Source organism: Struthio camelus, chromosome 25, assembly GCF_040807025.1.
Source record: "Struthio camelus isolate bStrCam1 chromosome 25, bStrCam1.hap1, whole genome shotgun sequence".
Classification (NCBI taxonomy): domain Eukaryota; kingdom Metazoa; phylum Chordata; class Aves; order Struthioniformes; family Struthionidae; genus Struthio; species Struthio camelus.
In genome coordinates, this window is record NC_090966.1 from 731238 (window position 1) to 753707 (window position 22470).

The 22470-nt window shown below is 46.9% G+C and overlaps 1 protein-coding gene across 2 annotated transcripts; it reads left to right on the top strand.

The window, feature by feature from the left end:
• The first annotated feature begins 72 nt into the window (after nucleotides 1-72).
• EFTUD2 (elongation factor Tu GTP binding domain containing 2) lies at nucleotides 73-22381 on the top strand. 2 transcript variants are annotated; one of them, XM_068919302.1, is made up of 28 exons: nucleotides 73-179; nucleotides 523-628; nucleotides 1611-1776; nucleotides 2227-2305; nucleotides 4598-4673; nucleotides 4938-5003; nucleotides 5284-5319; nucleotides 6232-6322; nucleotides 7417-7499; nucleotides 7973-8139; nucleotides 9261-9385; nucleotides 10902-10965; nucleotides 11360-11450; nucleotides 11866-12001; nucleotides 12310-12437; nucleotides 13450-13643; nucleotides 13787-13898; nucleotides 14104-14244; nucleotides 14738-14839; nucleotides 15741-15823; nucleotides 17051-17137; nucleotides 17422-17548; nucleotides 18012-18099; nucleotides 18627-18745; nucleotides 19244-19338; nucleotides 19643-19796; nucleotides 20857-20964; nucleotides 21662-22381. In XM_068919302.1, the coding sequence occupies exons 2-28, from the start codon at nucleotides 524-526 to the stop codon at nucleotides 21755-21757; spliced, it is 2919 nt and encodes a 972-aa protein (XP_068775403.1). In that variant the 5' UTR covers nucleotides 73-179; nucleotide 523; the 3' UTR covers nucleotides 21758-22381. The 2 variants fall into 2 exon arrangements, with proteins under 2 accessions (XP_068775403.1, XP_068775404.1); XM_068919303.1 differs by having other exon boundaries at nucleotides 173-251.
• The last annotated feature ends 89 nt before the right edge of the window (nucleotides 22382-22470 follow it).

The following is a 22470-nucleotide window of genomic DNA, read 5'->3' on the forward strand; positions in this document are numbered from 1 at the left end:
CGCGCCGGGCGGCCCGGCCCGGCCCGGGGCTGCCGAGACCCCGCCAGGACCCCCGCGGCACCGCCCGCCTCGGCCCCGCGGCCCTGCCGGCGGGCCTGTCCCGTCAGGCGGCGCGGGCAGCCTGGGGTCCTTGCGGCCTGGTGGCGCGCGGCGCCGGCGGCGAGGGCAGCGCGCGGCGGGTGAGCGGGGCCGGGCGGCCCGGCGGCCCCGGGGCAGGGCCGGGAGCGACACGGGCCTCGCCGGGCTCCGGGGCACGGAGCAGGATGGGGGGATCCGGGGCGGGGCAGGCCGCACCGGGCGAGGAGCCCCGGTGCAGGGCAGAACCGATACGGGGGGCAGTGCAGGCCGTAACAGGCCGGGGGTCCTAATGCAGGGCAGAACCGGGATGGCATCAGTGCAGGCCATAGCGGGCCGGGGGTCCCGGTGTGGGGCAGTCCCGGGGATGGGGTCAGTGCAGGGCAGTGCACGCAGCAGTATCACCACCCACCCGCTGATCCGCGTCCCTGTCCCTCCACCCTGCAGCATGGACACCGACCTGTACGACGAGTTTGGGAACTACATCGGGCCGGAGCTGGACTCTGATGATGACGATGATGAGCTGGGCAGAGAGTCCAAGGATCTGGACGAGGTGAGGGATGGGGATGGGTTGAGCTTTGGAGTCTGGGGGGAGCTTTGCATGCACGCTGTCCTGCCCATTACTCGCCTTGTTCATGCTGGGTGCAAAAAGGGCCGCACGGAGCAGGCACTGAGCCCCCAGCCAAACCCATGGTCATCACAAGCTGCCAGCAATTCCTTTTCCCTGCCAGGCCCTGGTTCTGCAAAAAACTTTCTTCGGTGATGGACTCTGATCCTATTTTATTCCTAATGATAGTAACAGAGTTGATTTAAAAAAAAAAAAATCCAGCAAAAGCTGCATTCCTGTTAGTGTGTTAAAGAGAAAGAAATACCGTTTCTGCTTGAGTCTCTGTTACAATCTTAGGTAGTTCAAGCCATATTTGACTTTGTACTCAATCAGAAGATCCAGATCCTTTCAGTAAGGTCCTTAGGCTGCCTCTTAGTCCTTTCTTAATATACACTAATGCTATGGCAGTATTGTAAGGAGCTCAATTCCCCAGTGATGGGCACAGTGTAAGACACTGTGGACACCAGAGCAGAGATATGGGCAGTGTTTATAAGGACAGCAGAAGGGGGCGTTCTGCTGTGCCATGTCAGTGAAAGGTTTGGAGGAGCTAGGAAGCCCCTCCCAGTCTAGTCTTCCTACAGCTAAAAAGTGGTGTCTGTTGTGTTTGTGAATGAAGGACAAGAGCTGCTCTCCGTGCAGGCATCACTGCAAATGCTGTAGTTTTAAAGGTGGCCTGTGGCTTTTAGGAATGGTGCCGCGGTGGGAAGATTCATCTTGCTTATGGAGATCTTTTCTGCAAATCGCGCTGCAGTTGGTTGCAATATGCCGGGGTTGTCATCATCGGTGGCTCTTTGGCTGTATGTGGGCTTATGGCTTTTTTTTATTGTATGATGCCAAGGCCTATAAGACTTTCTGGGGAGACTGAGGGTTATAAAGCAGTTTGATGCCCTGGGGGATGGCAGCAGCTAAACGTGAGTGTTGGTTGCAGCTCGAGGATGATGATGAGGATGATGATATGGGAGACCATGACGAGGACCACCCTGGGATGGAGGTGGTGCTGCATGAGGATAAGAAGTACTATCCCACTGCTGAGGAGGTCTATGGGCCTGAAGTAGAAACAATAGTACAAGAGGAAGATACGCAGCCTCTCACTGGTAAGTGGTGTAAAGCAGTGAGTTGGGTGTGGAGCGAGGAGAAGTCTCTTAGCAGATCTTTGGAAAAGGGAACATATTACTCCCTTCCATTCTCCCCATTCCCCATGACTTTTAACATCCCTCTTAAAAACCCTCACAGCCTCTAAAATGCATAGACTCTTCCTGTTTGTCTAGCAGTGTCCAGATTTTGGCACTCTGGATTACTGCAAATGCCAAACAAACTATCTTTTGAAGAGCAGACATTGGCAGACACTAGAAGGTTATTTAAAGAGATGTGAAAATATGTTTAAGTCATCTCATTTGTTTCTCCCATAAAAAGATAAAAGAATCTCTCAGCTTGAAAATTGTGTTTCTATCTTCAAAAATCCCCGTTTAGTATTAGCATTTCTGAGAACACTGTTGTTCAGGGTCATTCATAACAATTTTTGTTGTACTTTCTCTTGTTTTCAGAGCCTATTATTAAACCCGTGAAAACTAAAAAATTTTCTTTGATGGAACAGACGTTACCGGTTACTGTCTATGAGATGGAGTAAGTAATATGTAGGGGTTTTAAGGGTGTACTTTGAATCAATCCGTCTGTGCTGTGACTCTCTTGCTTTTTGTTGTTTACAGGCAAAGGTAGAGAGGCAGAGTAGTGTGCGCTATAACGGAGGAGAAAGCTTAGGAGGAGCATTGGGTTTGTTTCTTACTGACACCAGCAATATCACTGTGAGTGCAGCCGTTTCCCCTATTTTGAGGCAAAAAGAAGAGGAAGAAAGCACAAGAGTAACAAATATTTGCCTTGCACAGTATGCGGTGTAGGGCACTAATTTTCCTACCACTAGAACTTAAATCTTTTGTCATTTCTTATCAGCTGGTGTAAACCTTGGCAGTTGGAAACCCTGATGGTATGGGTTTGCTGAAAGCAACTTTTCTTGATTGACACAGCAAAAATTTATATGGCCAGTGTGTTGCACACTTCATATTGATATAGCCGCACTTCATATTGATATAGCCGAAAAGGACATTTTGCTTTGATCCCAAAGAACATAGGCCTACAGCTGTCTCAAATTCATTCCTGTCTATTCTGGAGGAGTTTGCAGGAAGGATTTGTATACCACCACTTGTGCATGAACCACTGCCAAGTTGTGTGTAGGTTAGTATAAAGCTGCAGCTAAGCTGTGCTTCTGCTGCACTTGATGGTATCTGCTGGTTGTACCCTGCAAAGCGGTCCCTGGGGATACCAGAATCTGGAGCAAACCACTCAGAAAAAATTCCAAACAGAAAATTGAGTTATTCTCTCTCAAATCCTATCTAAAAGTGCTTTTTTACTTTCTCTATTAAAAATGTATATGCTTAGTGTCAATGTCTAGGCACTGTGTTTTCTTGATGAGTAAAGGGGCTCTTTATCATCACAGCTATAGGGTTTCATATGTTTTCTTCTCTTTGAAGATGAACAGCTTGAGCTGCATGAGTGTCTTGTTAGGCTCATCCTCTAACCCATACAGCATTTCATGGCTAATCTTAGCCTTTTCCAATGTTTAGTAGTCGTCATCTTTAAGTGTAAATCCCAGAAGCAAATGCAGGTTTAGTAGCAGTCCCCTGTGTGCCAAACAGGGCCCAGCACCAGCTATCCTTCTTTATATCCTCGAGGATCCTGTTGCAGCAAAAAAATTTATCTGGAGCTTGTATTCAGTCAGTTATTTACTTGGACCCCTCAGGACCTGTTTGAAATGGCTCCTTCCCTGGGCTGTCCCCTGTGTTCTTTGTTCGGAGATATTTCAGTAAAGCCAGATATAAAGCGGTGAGCGTGCTGGATCTTATATTTCTAAGCAGTCCATTTGCTCTTACTCAGAGACCTGTACTCTTCATTATCTACCACTTTTCTGATCCTTGTGTTCTCTGCTCATTCCATCAGTAATTAATTTTTCTTCTTCCTGTTCGTTGATATAAATGGTTAGCAAGGGGCCAAGAGGGAGTCCCTCTGGGACTTAACCAGGAGCATGTAAGCTTGGTATTGATTTCCCACTTAGCCTTATTTTGAGACCAATCAGCAAGCTTTTAATCTATATTGTTATTGATTTTTGTATTTTTTAGCTTTTAATCAAAATGTTATATGTTAAATGCCTTACAGAAAAAGTCCACCACGTGAGTAAAATTTAAAATCTTTTAAAATAGAGATTATTTGGCAGGACTTATTTTCCACAATCCCGAAGTAATTAATATTTGTTGTACAGCCTTCCATTATCTTTAGAGGGGTTGCTGATTTAGGTTCTCAGTTACGTTTTCCCCAGGATGTATGTAGAAATGACCAGCCCATCATTACCTGCTCAGTTGCTGATTCTAGAAAGATTTAAACTCCATTACTGTTTCCTTGAGTCCTCAAGAACTTCACTTTATTAAGACTTGCTAAAAAGTAGAATTAATAGTCTGTGGAGCCCTGTGACTACCTTTTAAAGCTGTCTGGGGTGCCTGATATCCAGCTCTGTGATTCATTTGACTAGCAGCCACTACTTGAGTGGAAGTATTTCATCATCTGAATACATGGATGTGACTTTTCCTCTAATGCTGACTGGAAAAGAAGGAAGATATTTAATAATATTTCATCACTAGCAGTTTTAGCAACTCTGTCTCCTCCCACCCACAGCCATCTGTCTAAGACTCCAACTCTTTCGTACTCCCCATCTGTAAAGTGATATTCTTCCTCCGCAGGGCACTGGCAAAATGGGAGCTTGGAGAGGATTCAGGTGGCGACCTTGGACAGAAAGTGTAGCTGAAGTGGCCTTGCTTTTCTTAGACATGGTAGAAACCTCTAACACTCTTTTGTGTTTCATTCCTCCAGTTTCCTGGCAGATCTGATGGATAACTCGGAGCTAATTCGGAATGTGACTCTGTGTGGGCACCTCCATCATGGCAAGGTAGTATAGATACCCAACAGTACCCAATAGTATATTGAGTAGTTGCTTACTTTTACCATTGCTTTTTTGACCCCTTGATCTCAGCAGCAGTGATCTTTCTGCTGTTATTTCTATGCAATTTTTTGCAGCCTTTTTCTTCAGCCTTGTGGAAATAATGAGTCACCCACCTTTCTCTATGCAGCGTAGATGGGATGTGATGATACACTTGTATTTTTCTGTTTAAACATAGTCATCTGCTTTCTCTTGTGGTTCGTTATTTTTCAGACTTGTTTTGTTGACTGCCTGATAGAACAGACACACCCAGAAATCCGAAAGCGCTACGACCAGGATGTAAGTGAGCTTTCAGTGTATTCCTGCCCTTAGGAACAATGGCAGAGGTTGGCTTTTAGGCTCTGTGGGAGCAAGACCGTATGTGGGGAAAATGTAACCACATTTGATGAGAATGTGAGGAGATTGTAGGGTTGGAAAGGCAGAGCTCAGTCCTAGTTCCAGCTTGGTCACTTATTTACCATACTAACCATGTGTAAAGAATTATCACTTCCTGTTTCAAACTTAGTAGTTGGTTCCAAAATGTGATGTTCTGACTTGAGGATTTTTGCTCTCTTTGCAGCTTTGCTACACTGATATATTGTTCACGGAGCAGGAGGTAAGTGAACCCTGTAAAATAGGCAGTGATTGTAACTCATGCTTCGCTCACAGTTAATTTACTGTAGGCAGTGTCCTCTTCCATTGTAACATCATTCTGTGCCTTATACATTTTGATCGTGTTCTTTATCAATAAAATGATCTACTCATCTTTATCTGCAGCAGTAAGATCCCCAGTCCGACTTCTTCCATTTCCTGCAACCCTAATCTCCATGCATGTTTTTATTCACCTAAGAAGATAACCTTTGTAATGTTGAAAATCTGTACCAGAGTTATCGCAAGAGTTGTGGGTGCCTCTCTTTTAATTTGAGGGAAAGAGGTGATAGGGTTTGTTCACAGCAGTGGTGGGTGAGAAGAAAAAACTCTGATTTCAAAATAAACACAGTACTTTTCCTAGGCTTCCCAGCTGGAAGCTGCGTGCTCTCGCTCTCTGTGGTTGGGCATAGATGGGAACCTTATTTTGTCCTTCTTGCTAGATGTTGTTACATCGTTATGTCCAGAACAATCCTGTCAACCGTTTCTTTTTCTCCTCATCTTAATGCTGTGCTTCACACGCCGTATGATCAAATCTTATGCATTGAGGCATAACTTGATAGCAGCAGAAGGGTGAAAGCACAGAAAAAAATGGGTCTTCTGTCTCCGGTATTGCATATTATACTTCCTCAGCTGAAATTAGGCATGGACTATGCTACGTAAGAGTGATAGCTCACCAGTCTGAGCCATGTGGATGGAGTGGCGGGGCTGGGCAGTGCAGTGATATGGGGTTGTTACCCCCTCCCTGAGCATAGGAGGTTGGACTGGATGGTTATTTTCCTCTTTCCATCTTTTTGATTATTTTTTTCTTGGTCATCTTTTACATCTTCACATTGGGATTTTTTTCTTTAACTGATAATTCTGGTTTCCTCTCTTGCAGAGGGGTGTAGGGATCAAGAGCACACCAGTGACTATTGTTCTGCCAGACACCAAAGGGAAGTCTTTTCTCTTCAACATCATTGACACCCCAGGTGATTATATAATCCTGAAAATCCTTTTTTGGGAGGCACTTAGTAGAAGGCAGCTTAATGCATGAAGAAGAAATACGATCATGCGAATAAAGGTTTCTTTCAGTAATAAAGCTCTGATCCTCTGGATAGTGCTATTGGCAGGAGCAGAGCAGTAAAAATACATACGGGTTAAGTGAGGGCCGTCAAAGAGCTTTTGTGTTGGATTGTGGTGGGATTGTGTAGCACTGGCTCTCAGAAAAACAGTATGAAAATCTGTGCCCTTAAATGTCATTGATCCGTGATTTTGCCTGGAAATGCCACTTAAGTGCAGTGATACCTTGGAAAGTTTCCTTTCACAAATGGAAAACCTGTGTTTGGTTTTGTATTTTTGTGGGTGTAGCCTGGTCTTGGAACCTGAGCCTTTAGTTGGGTTCATTCTTCTGAAATCACTTCCAGCAATAATGACTCTGCAGCTGGCTTTTAGTTATTGTTTCCAATTTTCAGGCATAATGAGGCTGAAAACATTTGACTGAAGTATGTGAGAAGCAGATGCAGAATTGGCTTTTCCGGCTTTTCTCAAATGCTGTTGCCCCATAGTGAGACTCTCAGTGCATTACTTGAAGCCTCTGACAAGCTCCTATGGGGGGATGTAATCGCAGATCAGCATTTTGCAGGAAACTGAGACAGAGCTTTAGGAAGGAGGGTCTCTGGACACTCTATTGGGTTACAGCTAAAGGTAAGAGAGGTTAAAGTGCAGCAGAAAGAGGCTGGAGGGAGAATCATCTGCTCTTCTTCCGTGAGAAGTAATCGTCCTCTTTTTCTTGAAGTGTTTGCACTGAGCTTTGGGAAACACATTAACAAACGCAAGGAAAAGTGCCTGTTAAACTAGTTGTTGTGTTCACAAAAAATAGCGTTAACACTGAAGTGAGTCCCTACATGGAGCTCTGGCAGCTGCTCCTGAGTCACTGTCTGAGGAGGGAGCAGTCTGTGTTCTGCCTCGCTGGAGAGCAGTAACCACAGCAAGTGGCAGAGCAGAGGGGCAGGCTTCTCCCTTCTGCGCTGCTGGCATCAGGGCTGTGCTTATTCTGGTCCTCTCTTCCATTTTGTTTTCAAAGGCCACGTCAATTTTTCTGATGAGGTCACAGCTGGCCTTCGTATTTCGGACGGCGTTGTGCTTTTCATTGATGCGGCTGAGGGGGTGAGTTAACCTGAGGGTTAATTACAAACAATCTTACATTGGATTCTTTGATCCTGCCTTATGGTGAAGGCATGGGATGGGTTCGGCTTTCTGTGAAGGGCTTTTGGAGGACAATTTGAAAAGTGATAGTGCTTTCCAACCAAAGGAGGGAGTCAGGCCTCTGGATTCTATTTCCAGGTCTGATGTGATGCATGTGAACTGTAGGCTGATTATCTCACTTCTTTGCATCTCCATCATTTAAAATTGAGCAGATTATTTATATCGGAAATGTCCAAGGGGTAGGATTCAAGAAATTTGGTTGGGTTAGCACCTACTTCTACGTTTCAGGAAGATCAGCTGATCACTGATGGCTGAGCTTAGGCTTTTCTGCAGGCTACAGCCCCATTCGTAAGGGTCACTGCTTCCTGTCACGCCCTAGATAGCATTTTGCGGAGGGCTTTTGCTAGGGGTATTTGTTCTCGTTATTCCTGCAGGTGATGCTGAACACGGAGAGGCTGATCAAGCACGCAGTGCAGGAGAGGCTAGCAGTGACTGTGTGCATCAACAAGATAGACCGCCTGATTCTGGAGCTCAAATTGCCCCCTACAGATGCTTATTACAAACTCCGACATATCGTAGACGAAGTTAATGGCCTGATCAGGTGTGGGTCTCTCTGTTTGGGATGATGTGTCACTGGTGCCTGTTGTCCCTGTTCCATCACAGGTGCTGTTCTTGGGGGACCCTGTGCGCACTAAAATCACAAGTTTGTCTCTTGATGTGTTAAATCATAGAAAATGGAGCAGAAGAACCACTCAAAGTTCATCTCAGATAACTTAATGTATTAAGAAGGATTGACTCTGACTATATGACTTCTGACTGGAATCAATTTTTTTTTCCCCCATAGACAGTACAGAGAGTGGACATAGCACTTGGTGGGGGGAGCTTTTGTGCTGCCTAATGTGTCTCGGATATACTGAGATTGTAGGCTATGTCCCAGATCATAGGCTGAGATTTCTCAAATCTCCTAAAAGATTTTAACAAAAAATAATGGACATTGTCTATTCCAGCCCCTAAACTGATACCATAATATTGCTGTGGTCACATTTCCCTGAAAAACTCTCCTCTAAGAATGAGGGGAATCTTCTCTAACCTTAACAGTAGCAAAGCAACCATTATTTTATTGTCATTGTTTCTAGGGTACCTTTGCCATTCAGGTCATTTTTTTAATAGCATTCTTCCCTTCATTTTGTCTGTGTCTGTATTGTAACCTGTATAACCTCAAATTGAATTTGCACAAGAGTTCCCTTGCATTTCTCTGTTCAATTGCTACTGGCATCATGCAGTTCAGAGCATGATAATTTATCCTGTCTAGCATGCTTGTGAACTCATTAAAATTGTTTCCATTCAATTCTATCTATGCCTTATTTGCCTTGTGTTATCTTTTCCCTCAGTTGACTGACTTTGCTCCCTTTTTTAGAGGGGAAAAAAAAAAAAAGCCGTACCTAATAACAATACAAAGCACTTGTGCGGGTAACCTGTTAGTTCTAGGTCTGTGAATATTTCTTTGTACACTAATGCTTTGAAATTTGCAGTAATAAAATGGAACTGACTCTGAAATTCTGACAGCCAAGCATGTTACAACCAGTTTTCAGCCACTATTTGGCAATGCAGAATCCTTCCCTATCGCATACTGGTGTTTGTTGTGGGGAGTAGACTTAAGTGTCTTTCTTGGTTCATAACATTGATATTTGTTTCCTTTTTGTAAAATCTGTCTTCCCTCAGCATGTATTCCACCGATGAAAACCTGGTTCTGTCTCCCCTTTTGGGGAACGTGTGTTTCTCCAGTTCACAGTACAGCATCTGCTTCACGCTGGGATCTTTTGCAAAGATTTATGCAGACACATATGGTAAGGATTATCCAGAAACCGTATACAGTTTAACATTTCATTTCCTAACATTTTTTTGTTGAGACTTTCTAAGCTATTCAGCTTCAGCTTTTCACGGCTTGTAAGTGGCCAATATATGCACTCTTGAACTTACGGGAGTTGAGAGTTACTACAAAACTCAGTCCGGATGGCTTTATTGCAGTCTTTGCACGCTGGTAAAAAGCAGGGATCCAATTCTAACTTGTTTTTAGCTAAATAGTTTCTCCAGATAAGTATTTCCTGAGTCAGAAGCCAATGTTTTATATGTACCCTTAAGCAGAAAAAATGAACCCTGCTATGGCAAGGGAAGGAGAATTTGTGTGTCGCACTCTGCCTCCATATCAGAGCATCTCAGAAGTGAAGCAGTTAAGTTCTGTCAGCCTTTTCACAAAAGCCTCCAGAGTCTGAGACTCAGCTGCAGCCAGACACAAGCTTGGCCCACGAGGTTTTGCACTCTTGCCCTTCAGTCTTTTTTAAGAAACTGTTTCTTTTCTGACTTTGATTTAATTCTCTGCTCCCCAGCTGCCAACTCAAGGCAATCTGCCACTTGTAAAAGGGGGCCTTTTACTTGCATTATCCAGCTGGGCAGCCAAGATTTTGAAGTCTCACATTGGGAATTTTGGGTGATCTGTAGGAGCAGAGAGGGGGGAAGAAGGATGTTGTAAAGCAGCTGGCCTAGCTCTGGCAAAGCAGTGGGCCTCAGGGACGGAGAAGTTGTAGAGGTCAGGGACTGATGTGCCAGGATATCATGTGTCCTCTTGAGTTTGGAGGAATAAATGAATTTCCTGGCCATGGCAGAATTCACTTGATGCCCCCTAAGATGATTCTCCTTCTTTCGGGGACAGATAAAGCACTCGGGCACAGTCAGTAGGAGATGTCATCCATGTGGGAAGACATGGGCTGAATGGGTACTTTAAGTCAGCAATATTTGATTGTGGCCACCAGATTTTATATGCAGCCACCATACTTCAGATAACATGAGTAATAGTAGTTTAGCTGTCAAAACCACAGCCACCATGAAATTTCTTATGCTTGCACATCTGCCCTCAGCAAAAGCTTGTTTGAAAACAGCTGTAAATTATCGCTGCTGTCTTCTTATTTGTAAATGCACCATGACAGTCAAGCGTTACCCTATTCCTTCAGCACTTGGGTATTTGGCTATGAACTTCATGCATCAGTTAAAAATCTTTTGTGTAACTGAGATGACTGAAATGTTCCTCAGAAGCAAATGTGCAAACCTGGGCTGCTGATGTCATCCTCAGCGGATTATTTTCTGCTCATCTCCCTGCATGGTCTTCCCAGATCAGGGTTCAGACATTTGTTCAGGACTGGGACAAAGCACACTCTTCAGCTGCCTAGTTCCACCCACCAGCATTGATTCATTGCATTGAATCCTCGCGGTTGTTTTATTGGAAATCTTTGCTTTTTCATTTTATGAGAGAAATACATTTTATCAGTGATATCTGAGAAATTTTTGTTGCTTGCTTTTTCCCCTTAGGAGATATCAATTATCAGGAGTTTGCAAAGCGGCTTTGGGGTGACATCTACTTCAACCCGAAGACGTAAGAAGCTTATTTAAATGTCTGTTAGTTTATTGCAGGATTTTCCCCTCCTTGCCCTGTAGAACATGGACTAGATGACCACCCAAGGTTCCTTCCGAACTGAATTGTCCTGTGATCTTATGATAAAGGAGTAGCTCGGAAGGGTTGAGTCAGGCCTCCTGCTTGATGTGAATCTGCATGGTGGTTCTGAACCACATAAGCAGGAGCAGAAAGTCTGCTCTCTTTCATTTGGAGTAAGCCTTACTCCTATGTCCATGACACTTTCCCAGGGAGACTGGGAGGGAGAAGAAGAAAACCTGGGGAGAGCAGAAGCTGGGTGTGTGTGTTAGCAGTTGGAGTGCTTGCAGGCTGCAGAGTGCTTGCTCGTCATGTTTCTCCTTTTATCTCCCAACAGCCGGAAGTTCACTAAAAAGGCCCCAACTAGCAGTTCCCAGCGCAGCTTTGTGGAGTTCATCCTTGAGCCTCTTTACAAGATCTTGGCTCAGGTATGTGGTGGTTCATTCTCCTTCCTGCAGTTTTGGATCTGAGCATTTAGGGACTGAACACTAGAGGGTGGTGTGTGTGGTGTCTGTGAGACTCACCTGTGCCATTATGCAGTGTAATCTTCACGTTTCTGGGAGTGAGGGCGCAGAGAATCGGTGGGCAACTTCTTATAGTTGTTCCTTACACATTCAGCCCTGTGTTTGCGCAGGTAGTAGAACTTGCTTTGCTCTGTCTTTGTAACATGCTCTGGTATCAACCAAGTGATAATTTGAACCAGACAGGCAGTTCCCATGTGAGCACTAAACCAGAGAGAGTCAAGAGCCCTGAAGGTAACAGGCTGGTGTGTGAAGCTGCACCTGGGATTCAGTGGCTTGGGTGCCCACATCGAAGCTGACGGTGGTGCTTGCTGTCTTGCAGGTAGTGGGGGATGTGGACACAACCCTGCCCAGGACTCTGGATGAACTCGGCATCCACCTGACCAAAGAGGAGCTGAAACTGAACATTCGACCCCTCCTGCGGCTTGTCTGCAAGAAGTTCTTTGGGGAATTCACAGGTAAATGCTGTTCCTCTTCCCCTCCAGAGTCTCCCTGATATCTAAGTCCTGCATGGACAGAGTTAAGTGCTGTACTGCAGCCATGGCGTGCCTACCTGCACTTGCAAAGATCTCAACTCTTACTTTCCCAAGCATAAAATATAAACCATCTCCCCAAAGGAGAGCTTGAGAAACTGCTTACATCCCCCCATGGCTGTGGGTGAATTGCAGCCAGAAAGGTCTAGTCTCGTGTTTATTGGAGCCCCTTTCTTTCCTCTATCCTGAAGTCTTCTGTTTAATCACATTCTCACAAAACGTTGCTTTTCCAGGCTTTGTGGACATGTGCGTGCAGCATATCCCTTCGCCGAAGGTGGGGGCCAAGACCAAAATTGAGCACACCTACACTGGTGGTGTTGACTCCGATCTAGGGGAGGCCATGAGTGAATGCGACCCTGATGTAAGGAAACATTTCCCTCTTTGCTTTAAATCTTCAAAAGCGTGGCAAATACACCCTCCTTTCATAGCCTTGATAGGGCAGCTGCCTCTAAGCAGGCGTCTGCACAGATTTGACTTCCAGCATTTTGAAACCTCTCATCCGATACTGAAACAAATCTCTTCACTCTGAGAAACTTTAGCTGCCTGCCAGGGCAGCCCTTGAGAGAGAGAATTGTTTGGCAGTGTTCAGAGAAGATCAGAGACTAGGTCAGGGCTACAGCGCACGTGGGAACTGCAGGGTGATTTTTGTGTCCTTTTGCTGCCTTTTTATCCCTTTTTTGTGAAGTTTGATTCTCTTTCCAAACTCTGAGAAAACTGATCTGAACTATACTGATAAAAATACCCTTGTGACTTAGTCAGCATCTTTCCTATTAAAGCCTCATAAAACCTTCCTCTTCAAATATGGCTTGCACTGAGCTGGCATTCAGAATTGTCCAGAGCCACCGATGCTAACTAGCAACTTAATGAAGAACTTGCCAGTGAGTTTTGCCTCAATGTCTGGAGAGGAAGAGAATCTTTATTTGAGTTGGGATTATCTGCATAAAGCCTTACAGAGGTTACTGTCACTAGATCACTAGGTCACTAGAGTGACCTTTTGGGGCTGAAAGTTGTGATCTGTAGCAGCTCAGATGTTGTACCCGGCAGGGAGATAGACTGTGCTGGTCTGCAGACCAGCAGATGACACTTCTCCTCATACATATTCCACGTAAGTCGTGGCCCCATCCCCTCTGCTATTCATTGTTCCACAAGAGTAAGGAGTAGAACACCGGAAGAGTGCACCAAAGTCATTCCATGGGGCTCGGTTCATACAAGGAGAGAAGAAATAAAGCTTCCCATGGAATGAAATTAAGAACTTTTGATGTGCCAAGTTCCAGCCCATTAATCCATTTCTATCCATGAGTCCTACCAGGTGTGTGTCTGTTTCTTGACTGTGTATTTTAGAAAAGGCTTGTTTCCCTCTCTTTCATGGAAAGGGTCCGTTGATGTGTCACACCACAAAAATGTATAGCACGGACGATGGCGTTCAGTTCCATGCCTTTGGCAGAGTGCTCAGTGGTACTATCCATGCTGGACAGCCTGTGAAGGTCCTTGGAGAAAACTATACCCTGGAGGATGAGGAGGATTCCCAGATCTGCACTGTTGGACGCCTCTGGATCTCGGTTGCAAGGTACAGAAAGCTCTGACAATGTGCTTATTTGAGAGAGAAGTCACCTGGAGTCATTGCTGTCAGGGATGGGGAGGAAGACAGCGTTGTAAGGGGCTTGAGGCTGATGACAGCAAGCACCTCAGTGATACTGCCTTGCCTTGTAGGTACCACATTGAGGTAAACCGAGTTCCTGCTGGCAACTGGGTGCTGATAGAAGGAGTGGACCAGCCCATCGTGAAGACTGCAACCATCACAGAGCCGCGAGGCAATGAAGAGGTACTGTGTATAGCTGGTATCACTCAGTGTTACAGGGAATCAGGGTGATGGCATCTTAAAAGCTCCAGTGGCAGGGTTAAAAGGAACCGTCTGACAAGATGGTGGGGTACAAGGGCCACTAAAGTGAGATTAATTCCAAACATTATGTATAACTCCAGCATCTAATGATGCAGAGATTCAGGTCTTTGTCCTTATCTGGTTTCAGGCTCAGATCTTCCGTCCTTTGAAGTTCAATACCACATCTGTCATCAAAATAGCTGTAGAGCCAGTCAATCCCTCTGAGCTGCCCAAAATGTTAGATGGTCTCCGCAAAGTTAACAAGAGCTACCCGTCGCTTACTACTAAGGTATTTCTGGTGTATATGTTGACTGTTTTCAGCCCATGCTTTGGGCTACCCTGTAGGCTCATATTGAAGAATAAACCATTTTTTACTCTGGGTTGTTTTGCCTGTTGTGGGTTTTCTTATGCTGCTGCAGTTGATTTCATAAACCATGTGGAAATAGCAGAACGTTATAAATCAAGCAAAAATACACACGCCTTGCTGTGCCAGGGAGGCAGCTGTCTGCAGAGCACATCAAATGAGTTTGGCCACGGCCAGGCAGTAGTGACAGCTACTTGCAGTGCTGTTTCTGATAGCCTAGGACTGAGGTGGTTCTTTCTGTGGCAAGCCATTCTCTCTACTTGCATTGCTAGGCAACATGCTTTGGGAGCTTTCCTGGGGTGCTCTGATCCTAACAGTTTGTTTATAGTAGATATTTCCTCCGGCTTGCATAGGAGCCTGGAAGGCAATGGCCTGTGAGCAGTAATGCTGTAAGTTGAACCCTTCTCTTATTTTTCAGGTGGAAGAGTCTGGGGAACATGTGATCCTGGGGACAGGGGAGCTCTATTTGGATTGTGTGATGCATGATCTACGGAAGATGTATTCAGAGATTGATATCAAGGTGAGGAAGTAAGAGGGGGAGATCATTCCCCGTGGGAGGGGAGGGGTTGTCCCCATAACTCAAGAAGGATGGAAAAATAAACCTAGCAAAATGTACAGAGTTTCTTTCTTCCTCTGGTCCCTTTCCAGTGCTGGAACAGGGAGTTGGGGAGGTCATTGCAATAAGCTCCCTGTGGCAGCTTGCGACTTGTTGAGAGACTTCTCTGGCTAGATCTTCAGGTGCCTATTCCTACCTTGGCCCTGGCTTGCTCTGTGATGAGTAGGCAGTCAGTTCTGCTTATGCAGGAGGCAGTGAGGTTTGGTGTGTTTGAGGTTGTGTGGTGAAAGGACCAGGAGGAGGTAAGGGACAGTTCTGTTGTCTGGAGCTACGGTGCCTTCATCGTTGCCAAGGTCTGCTCTCCCATGCTGCAGCCAGGGTCCCTTACTCCTTAGCATGGACTTTGTCAGCTTCCTTTAAAAGGAAAAGCATACAAAAGTAACTCTTACAGCCTGACTTTATTGGACTAGTGTAGGTGAGAGCCTGAAAATTGCCACAGAGAGGAGTGGGTGACTATGCCCCAGCCTTTTCCTGTACTACATCTCTGCATGGCCAGCATCAATTGAGATCAATGTATTTCCAGATCTGGAAAGAAGAGACGTCTCTGCCTAGTGATGTCTATGGATTGACAGCTCAGTTTCCTTAGCTTTAAATGTTTCTCTCTCTTGGTTGGATGAAGGAATTGCTAAAGCTGCCTGTGCAGGATTCAGTGGTACATATGAAGTGCTGATTGGAACGCTGGCAGATGAGCCAGGTTTTTCTTGCAGGTGTTCAAAGGTTTCAGCCAGTCTCTCTGTAAAAACGAAATATTACTGAAAAACTGGGTAGTACAAACACGCCTACAAACCTGTTGCTGTTCTTCCAGGTCGCTGACCCAGTTGTGACGTTCTGCGAGACGGTGGTGGAAACGTCCTCCCTGAAGTGCTTTGCTGAGACACCCAATAAGAAGTAAGAACCCTTGGCAATCCAGATGAGCCAGGCATCTGAGACTCAGGCAGATGGAGGGGTTTGCTGGAAACTAAATTTCATTGCCTCCAAGAGGTCTGCTCTCAGCAACTGCTGTCCAGAAAAGTGGCAAGGGTCTGAGGTTTGCAGCCTTGCACTGTGGCAACTCTGTTGAACTCCTCAGTAATGCACTGAGTCCCAGGGAGGTTTCTGTACTTTATAGTGTATCTCAAAATGGAGGGAAGAAAGAGAGATTCATATCGTCCTTTCTTTTAACTAAATTTCTCAGTAGGACTATCACCTTCTCAGCACTTGTTTGGTGTTTCTGAGACTAAGAAGCATATCCTAGAGTAGATGCCAAAGAGCCAAGTCCTGCCTTCAGTATTCCCTAAGCTCATCATGAGCAAAAGCCTTGCTTTCTCCTATTCATTATTAATCTTGGAACAGATTTGCTCCTTTCTGGCCTTATTGCCTGGTCTTGTCTTCCTTCTCCAGCAGTGCATTATGAGGTGGACATATTTGAAGGATGGAGATCTGGGAGAGAATATAGGCTGAATAGTCGGGAAATTTTCACAGAATAAGATCTAGGAGCCCAGGGCATTTTTATGCCTGAATTTTCCCAGCAGTCATGGTCTGTCATGTTATCTTGAGTGCAACTTTCCTGTGCTCCGCTGTGGTTTTTGGTTCTTCTTGCCCTCCTTCACTGTGGTGTATTCCCCCTGTGGCTGGAAACTTTATTTTTGGGAACAGAAAAAGTTGTAGTCTTAGGTCAGTTTTTGAACTGTTGGGCATGCGGAGGTGACCTGTACTGGGGGCAGTTTACCTGTGTTGGTGGGGTTCTTTGAGGCAACGTCCGACATGTCTGACACACCTGGCACTGCCCCTGATAGGGGGACATGACCTGGCCCGTGGGCCTGGTTGGGGCTGGCTGTGCTTCCTTCTGCAGCCCACCATGCCAAGCACTGGGTATCTGGCAGGAGGGATGGAGCAGTCCTGTCCCTTAGTGATCCGCTTCTGGAGATGAGCGAATTTTGGAGAGCGGTTGTTAGGGGCAGGGCTTTGGGGCTGTGAGCATGCAAGTTCTGTCTTTACAAACAGACAGTAACACCAAAGGGCACAGTTGACTTCATTTCCCTGACTATGTTCTAGGCAGTGAGCAGTCCCTGAGATCCTGCCAATTATCCCATTTCCATCGTTGTGTGGATTAGTTGTGACTGTTTCTTCTCTCAGGAACAAGATCACGATGATTGCTGAACCTCTGGAAAAGGGACTCGCTGAGGACATTGAGAATGAAGTGGTCCAGATAACATGGAACAGGTATGACCAATTTGGGGACAGTGGGACTCCTTCTAGAAGCAAGTAATTGGGAAAATAGGGAACCCTGGAGATCTGTGAGATGCACAGTATTAGACAACAGCCTCTAGGCAGGGGTCCGAGGTCCAATATTGACACCAGCTAGTCCATGAGCATCCCTGTCCTGACAATTGAGGTGCTCAAGGTAAAAAGCTGAGACCGTTTTATGCCTGAAGGAAACAGGATCATAAATATGCTGTGAGTGGAATACTTGTTTCCTAAAGTTTCTTCCTTTCTTCTTCTATCAGAAAGAAGCTGGGTGAATTCTTCCAGACCAAATATGACTGGGATTTGCTGGCTGCCCGCTCCATCTGGGCCTTCGGGCCAGACGCAACCGGCCCAAACATCTTAGTAGATGATACATTGCCCTCAGAGGTGAGAAATGCAGGTGCCAGGGTTATGTTTCAGTGAAACATTAGTCCTGTGGTGTCTGGAGGTTACAGCTCCTTTCAGGTCCTGCTAGCAAGGTCCTAATGTTGTTGGAGTGCTTACTGGTTTGCCAGCTGTGATCTGTTCCACTTTCTGTGACATAGTCATGCCCTGATGAGTAAATTGCCTGTGATTTTTTTGGGGGTCCTGCTATTTGGGCCAAAGTCCTCAAAATCGGCAACAAAAAGGCCTGTCTTTAAGCGTTACCAACATACAGACTCTTAATTTATAGCTCTAGATGCCAAAATGAAGGTGATGCTCCTGAGCTGTGACAGGGAGTAACAGACACTGTGGGGTATAGGGGGAGAGGGCTGCTCTTCTAGGAGTGGCTCTGAAACACTGGAGTCTGTCTATTAATGCCTTGCGATGCATATTCGGTATATGAAGCTAGCTGTCTGTCTCTCTCTAGGTGGACAAGGCGCTGCTGGGCTCTGTGAAGGACAGCATTGTGCAGGGATTTCAATGGGGAACCAGAGAAGGGCCCCTCTGTGATGAATGTAAGTAGGACCTGTGGAGGAATGAAGCTAATAAAATTGATAAATTTTTGCCATTGGTGAAGTGATTTTGCCAGGGCAGGGCTGGCTCTGAGCACCACGTCCCTCAGTGACCAGTTCCCCTTGCACACGGCACAGAGCTGGGGACAGGTCTGGGGATGAGTGACAAAGGGAATAACAAACTCCTCCCTCTCCCTTATGCAGATGCCACGCAGGCTGTGGCATTTGCTACCTACCTCCAAACGGGGGACTGCTAGCTTAGCTCTGCTCCTGGTAGAGTTCAACTACAGACCACTGAGCACCCTGCAAGATTAACTGCTGAATTGCCTGTCTTGGGATATGCAGGGTTTGGACATGGTCATACTTGCCCTGTTGGACTTCAGTTTAGGAGAATCTCCTCCAGTGGCTCTAGGTCTTTGCCTGGATCCCTATTGCTATGTGCTCAGGGTCTCTGGGGATGCATGGTTGCTGCTAGTATGGTGGAAAACATATCCTTCAAGTCACTTTCTATCGTTTCTTCCCTTCCTCAGTGATCCGCAACGTGAAGTTTAAGATCCTGGATGCAGTGATTGCTCAGGAGCCCTTGCACAGGGGTGGAGGACAGATCATCCCAACAGCCCGGAGGGTGGTGTATTCGGCTTTCCTGATGGTGAGGACAGTGTTGTGCACGGCAAAGACCAAGCTTCACACTGTGCTGGCCGCTGTGGACTCTGACAGGCTGCAGGCTCCAAGGAGCACAGGTTGCACGAGCTGCATTCCTGCCCCAAGGATGTCGGATTAAACTAGCTCATTCACCCATTAATGCTTCCAGTGTCCTTGCAGGCAGGCAGACGGGTTTTACAAGCAATCACGTTCCCTGAAAACCTGCCTGCATCTGCTCTGTCTCCTGTTTTGCTGGTGTTTGGCTTGCCAGGAAAGGTGGGCGCGGGGGAGAGGGAAATGCGTGGCTCAGGGCCAGCAGGAGGAAAGCTCCTTTCAAGGTTTGTTGGAGGTTTCTTTGGGCACCCATGGGACAGAGATGTGAACCCTTTTATCCCCAGTCAGGCACTGTGTTTGACCAGAGCATGCTGGTCTCTGACTCTCGCTCAAACCATATTGTGTTGGCACTGCTGCGGGCTCAGTTGTGTATTTGCCTTCCTCCCCATAGGCCACCCCTCGCCTGATGGAGCCATACTATTTTGTGGAGGTGCAGGCCCCTGCTGACTGCGTATCTGCGGTGTACACAGTTCTGGCTAGGCGGAGGTGAGCTGCTTTCTGTCCAGCTGCCATCACTTTAGGGTTACAGAGCAGGGACTGCTCCCTTGGGATCCAGATTGCCAGAGACTTTTACAGTCCTAGTCCTGATTTTTAAAGTGAGGAGAGAGGGTGTATCCATATGACGGGATAGTTGAAGGTTTTCTAGACTGATCCCAGCCACTGTGCTACGTTGGGAGGGGGTGTCCAAGATTGCGTGAAGCTTTTGGATTGTGCCTGTTTTTTCCTGAGCGTTAGAGAGGAGAAATACGAAGGAACATGTAGGAAGACTAATCTTTTGACTCTCTGGCAGAGGCCATGTGACACAAGATGCTCCAATCCCAGGCTCCCCTCTCTACACCATCAAAGCCTTCATCCCAGCCATTGATTCGTTTGGGTTTGAGACAGATTTGAGGACCCACACTCAGGGACAAGCCTTCTCGCTCTCTGTCTTCCACCACTGGCAGGTGAGTCTGTGCACTGGTGAGTTGGGAAGAGAGAGACTCTAGGGACAGGCACCAGTTTGTGCCAGGTACTTTCAGTAGAGCTCAGTGTTGCAGCTCACTTAGAGCGAGCCAGTTGCTCTGGAGGACATCCTTAGAAGATCTTGATTGCAGGGGATCTGGGAGCTGGTGGAGGCTTCGTATGTTAGCTGTGAACTGTCTGCCAGAAGCCAGTGGCTTTTTCCAAGCTACGTCACCATTTGCCTTAGCAAGGGAGCACTTGACGCTGCTGCTCGCTGAGCGTAAGGGTCCTTCAGCGCCTGGAGAAAGGGCATCCTCATTCAGAAGGGAAGCTCTTGGTGCACTGAGCTTACTGCAGTTTGGGGAGCAGAAAGCTTTGGAGTGGGCTCAGGGTCCATCTGCTGTGAGCTGCCCAGGTCTAGAAGGCAGGAGACTACACTTCAGCTGTTGTGCTCGGAGAAGTTGTGACAGAGCTGTGGAAAACTGAGTTTGGTACAGAATACTGTCCTCCAGCCACTTCTCTGGCTGGGCTGAACTGAGTCTTGTGGGAGCTACCACTGTGAGCCACTGCCTGTGAGGTGTATGGCTCATGGTGCAGCAAGATGGGAACAGCAGCGGCAATCTGAGCCCCAAGTTCTGGCTTGAACATTTGAACATCAGGACATGAAAGCCTGAGGATCGGCTCTGAAAAGAATTGAATGTGCCTCATTTCTAGAGCTGGCTTTTCTGATTGGGACCCTTGTGGGTCTTTCAGGTTAGCAGATATTTGAGAGGTCTTGAAGTAAAATGACAAGTGGGGAAGGTGGGATGTGTTTTTGGGTTGGATTAGCAGCCCTGTATTAAGTGACTCCTGGCAGTAATGACCAAGGATGTGGGTAGTGATGTGACAGTTTTTCTGTGCCAGAAAAGCAGATGTGTTGTTGGGGCTGTGACACTGGGGTCAGAGGTGTCTGCAGAGCCTGGAGGTGTTTCCCACTCCCCTGTAATTCAGGCTTGCCTGGAGATTGAACAAACCCCCAGCATCGCTCAGTGAATGTTCTCGTGTCCTGGCCTTGTGTTTCAGATTGTGCCTGGTGACCCCTTGGACAAGAGTATTGTCATCCGGCCTCTGGAGCCCCAGCCAGCCCCGCATCTGGCCAGAGAGTTCATGATCAAGACCAGGCGTAGGAAGGTATGTTTGGGAGTAACTCCCATAGCATCCCTCTGTCTGTACTGGCAGTTTAGATGTTGTAATGTTCTCCCTCAAGCATGCTGTGTCCCTTTTGTGTTCCCAGAGTTGAATAATGTCCCTTGTGCCTCAGGGACTTTCCTTTTTGATGATCCCCCCATGCTGCCTGTTTGGTGCATGTGATAGTCCTGCGAGTGCGCTGATGTGGCAATGACTCCTGCCAAAAGCAGAGTCCTGCAACATCTGCTGAGCCCCGCTCCCTCCCCAGTGCCCAACTTACATCTTGGCGACCTGATTTAGCTCATTAGCCTTGCAAAAAAAAAAAAAAAAAAAAAGTGGCTATTTTCTGTGCTGGTTTAGTGACCTGTACAGGGGAGGTCCCTCTGGAGGGGGTCTAGGCTAGTGTGGGAGATGGGACCACACCAGGAATGGAGGGGAGCAGGTTCCACCTTAGGAGGGCAGTGAGCTGGTAGATATGCTCAGCTGCAGGAACTGCATGTTTGAAGCTTCCTTAAAGGCTGTTAGATGTCTTCAAGCTGCTGAGCAGTGCCTAATGCAAATTTGCCTGCCTCTCCTGGAGTCCAAGAATTGCTCTTACTACAGGACATCAGGGCTTTTCAATGGGGTCTCTGCCAGGGTGGCTGCACAGGTGCTGCCTGCTCCATAAGCACTTACCTCGGGCTTTGCAATTACTCCGCAGGGCTTGAGTGAGGACGTGAGCATCAGCAAGTTCTTCGACGACCCCATGTTGCTGGAGCTGGCCAAGCAAGATGTTGTTCTCAACTATCCCATGTGAACATGCTGCATCAGCTGCTGCATCGTGAGGGCTGACCTGAGTCCTGGATGACATCTGCCTGCTCTTCCCCATCCCTGCTTGCCCAGCCCGGGCTTCTGGATGCTCCTGGTAGGCAGGGAACTGCTCCTCAGATCGCTCCTCCATGGCTGAAGTCTCCCTGCCTGGGTATTCGCAGGCCCTGGGTAAGGAGCAACCCAGAGCAAGGATGTGTTTTGTATTACTAGTATTCAGCAATGGTGGCCTCCAGCGAGGAGGTTTTCCCTTTGGACATGCTCTCTTCAGGCACATGTGTTATTCCTTGTGTGGCCCCTGCTGCTGCAGAGCAGCCTGAATATAATGTTAAGATTACTAGGGACAGAGTGTAAACGTATGTCAAGCATCTGAGCTGGGGTCAGCCCCTGTACGTGCTTCTGATAACGCTGCCCCGCTCTCCTGGCTGCCAGTGGGGTATTTTGCCTTGAGCCGAGCATGTCTTATGGCAGCTTGAGGAAGGGGAAAATGCTGTTTTTTGTGGGGATGTGCTCCCACCAGCCTTCCCAGGAGAAATGGGAAGTCTGGATTTTACCTTTTTTGTACAAGTTTTTCTGAGCCCTTGTAAACGTTTAATACAAACTTCCAGCCAGGGCTCTGTGTGGTCACTCTGAGGGACCAGAGGGCTGGGAGAGGCTCTGCCTTCACTGGTGCTTAGAGTGGGCAGCCATTGCCATGATTCC

Coding starts and splice junctions, on each gene's coding strand:
- EFTUD2 (XM_068919302.1), top strand. CDS start 524: ATGGACACCGACCTGTACGACGAGTTTGGGAACTACATCGGGCCGGAG. Junction 6,323..7,416: donor CAACATCATTGACACCCCAG/GTGATTATATAA, acceptor TTGTTTTCAAAG/GCCACGTCAATTTTTCTGAT. Junction 7,500..7,972: donor TCATTGATGCGGCTGAGGGG/GTGAGTTAACCT, acceptor TTATTCCTGCAG/GTGATGCTGAACACGGAGAG.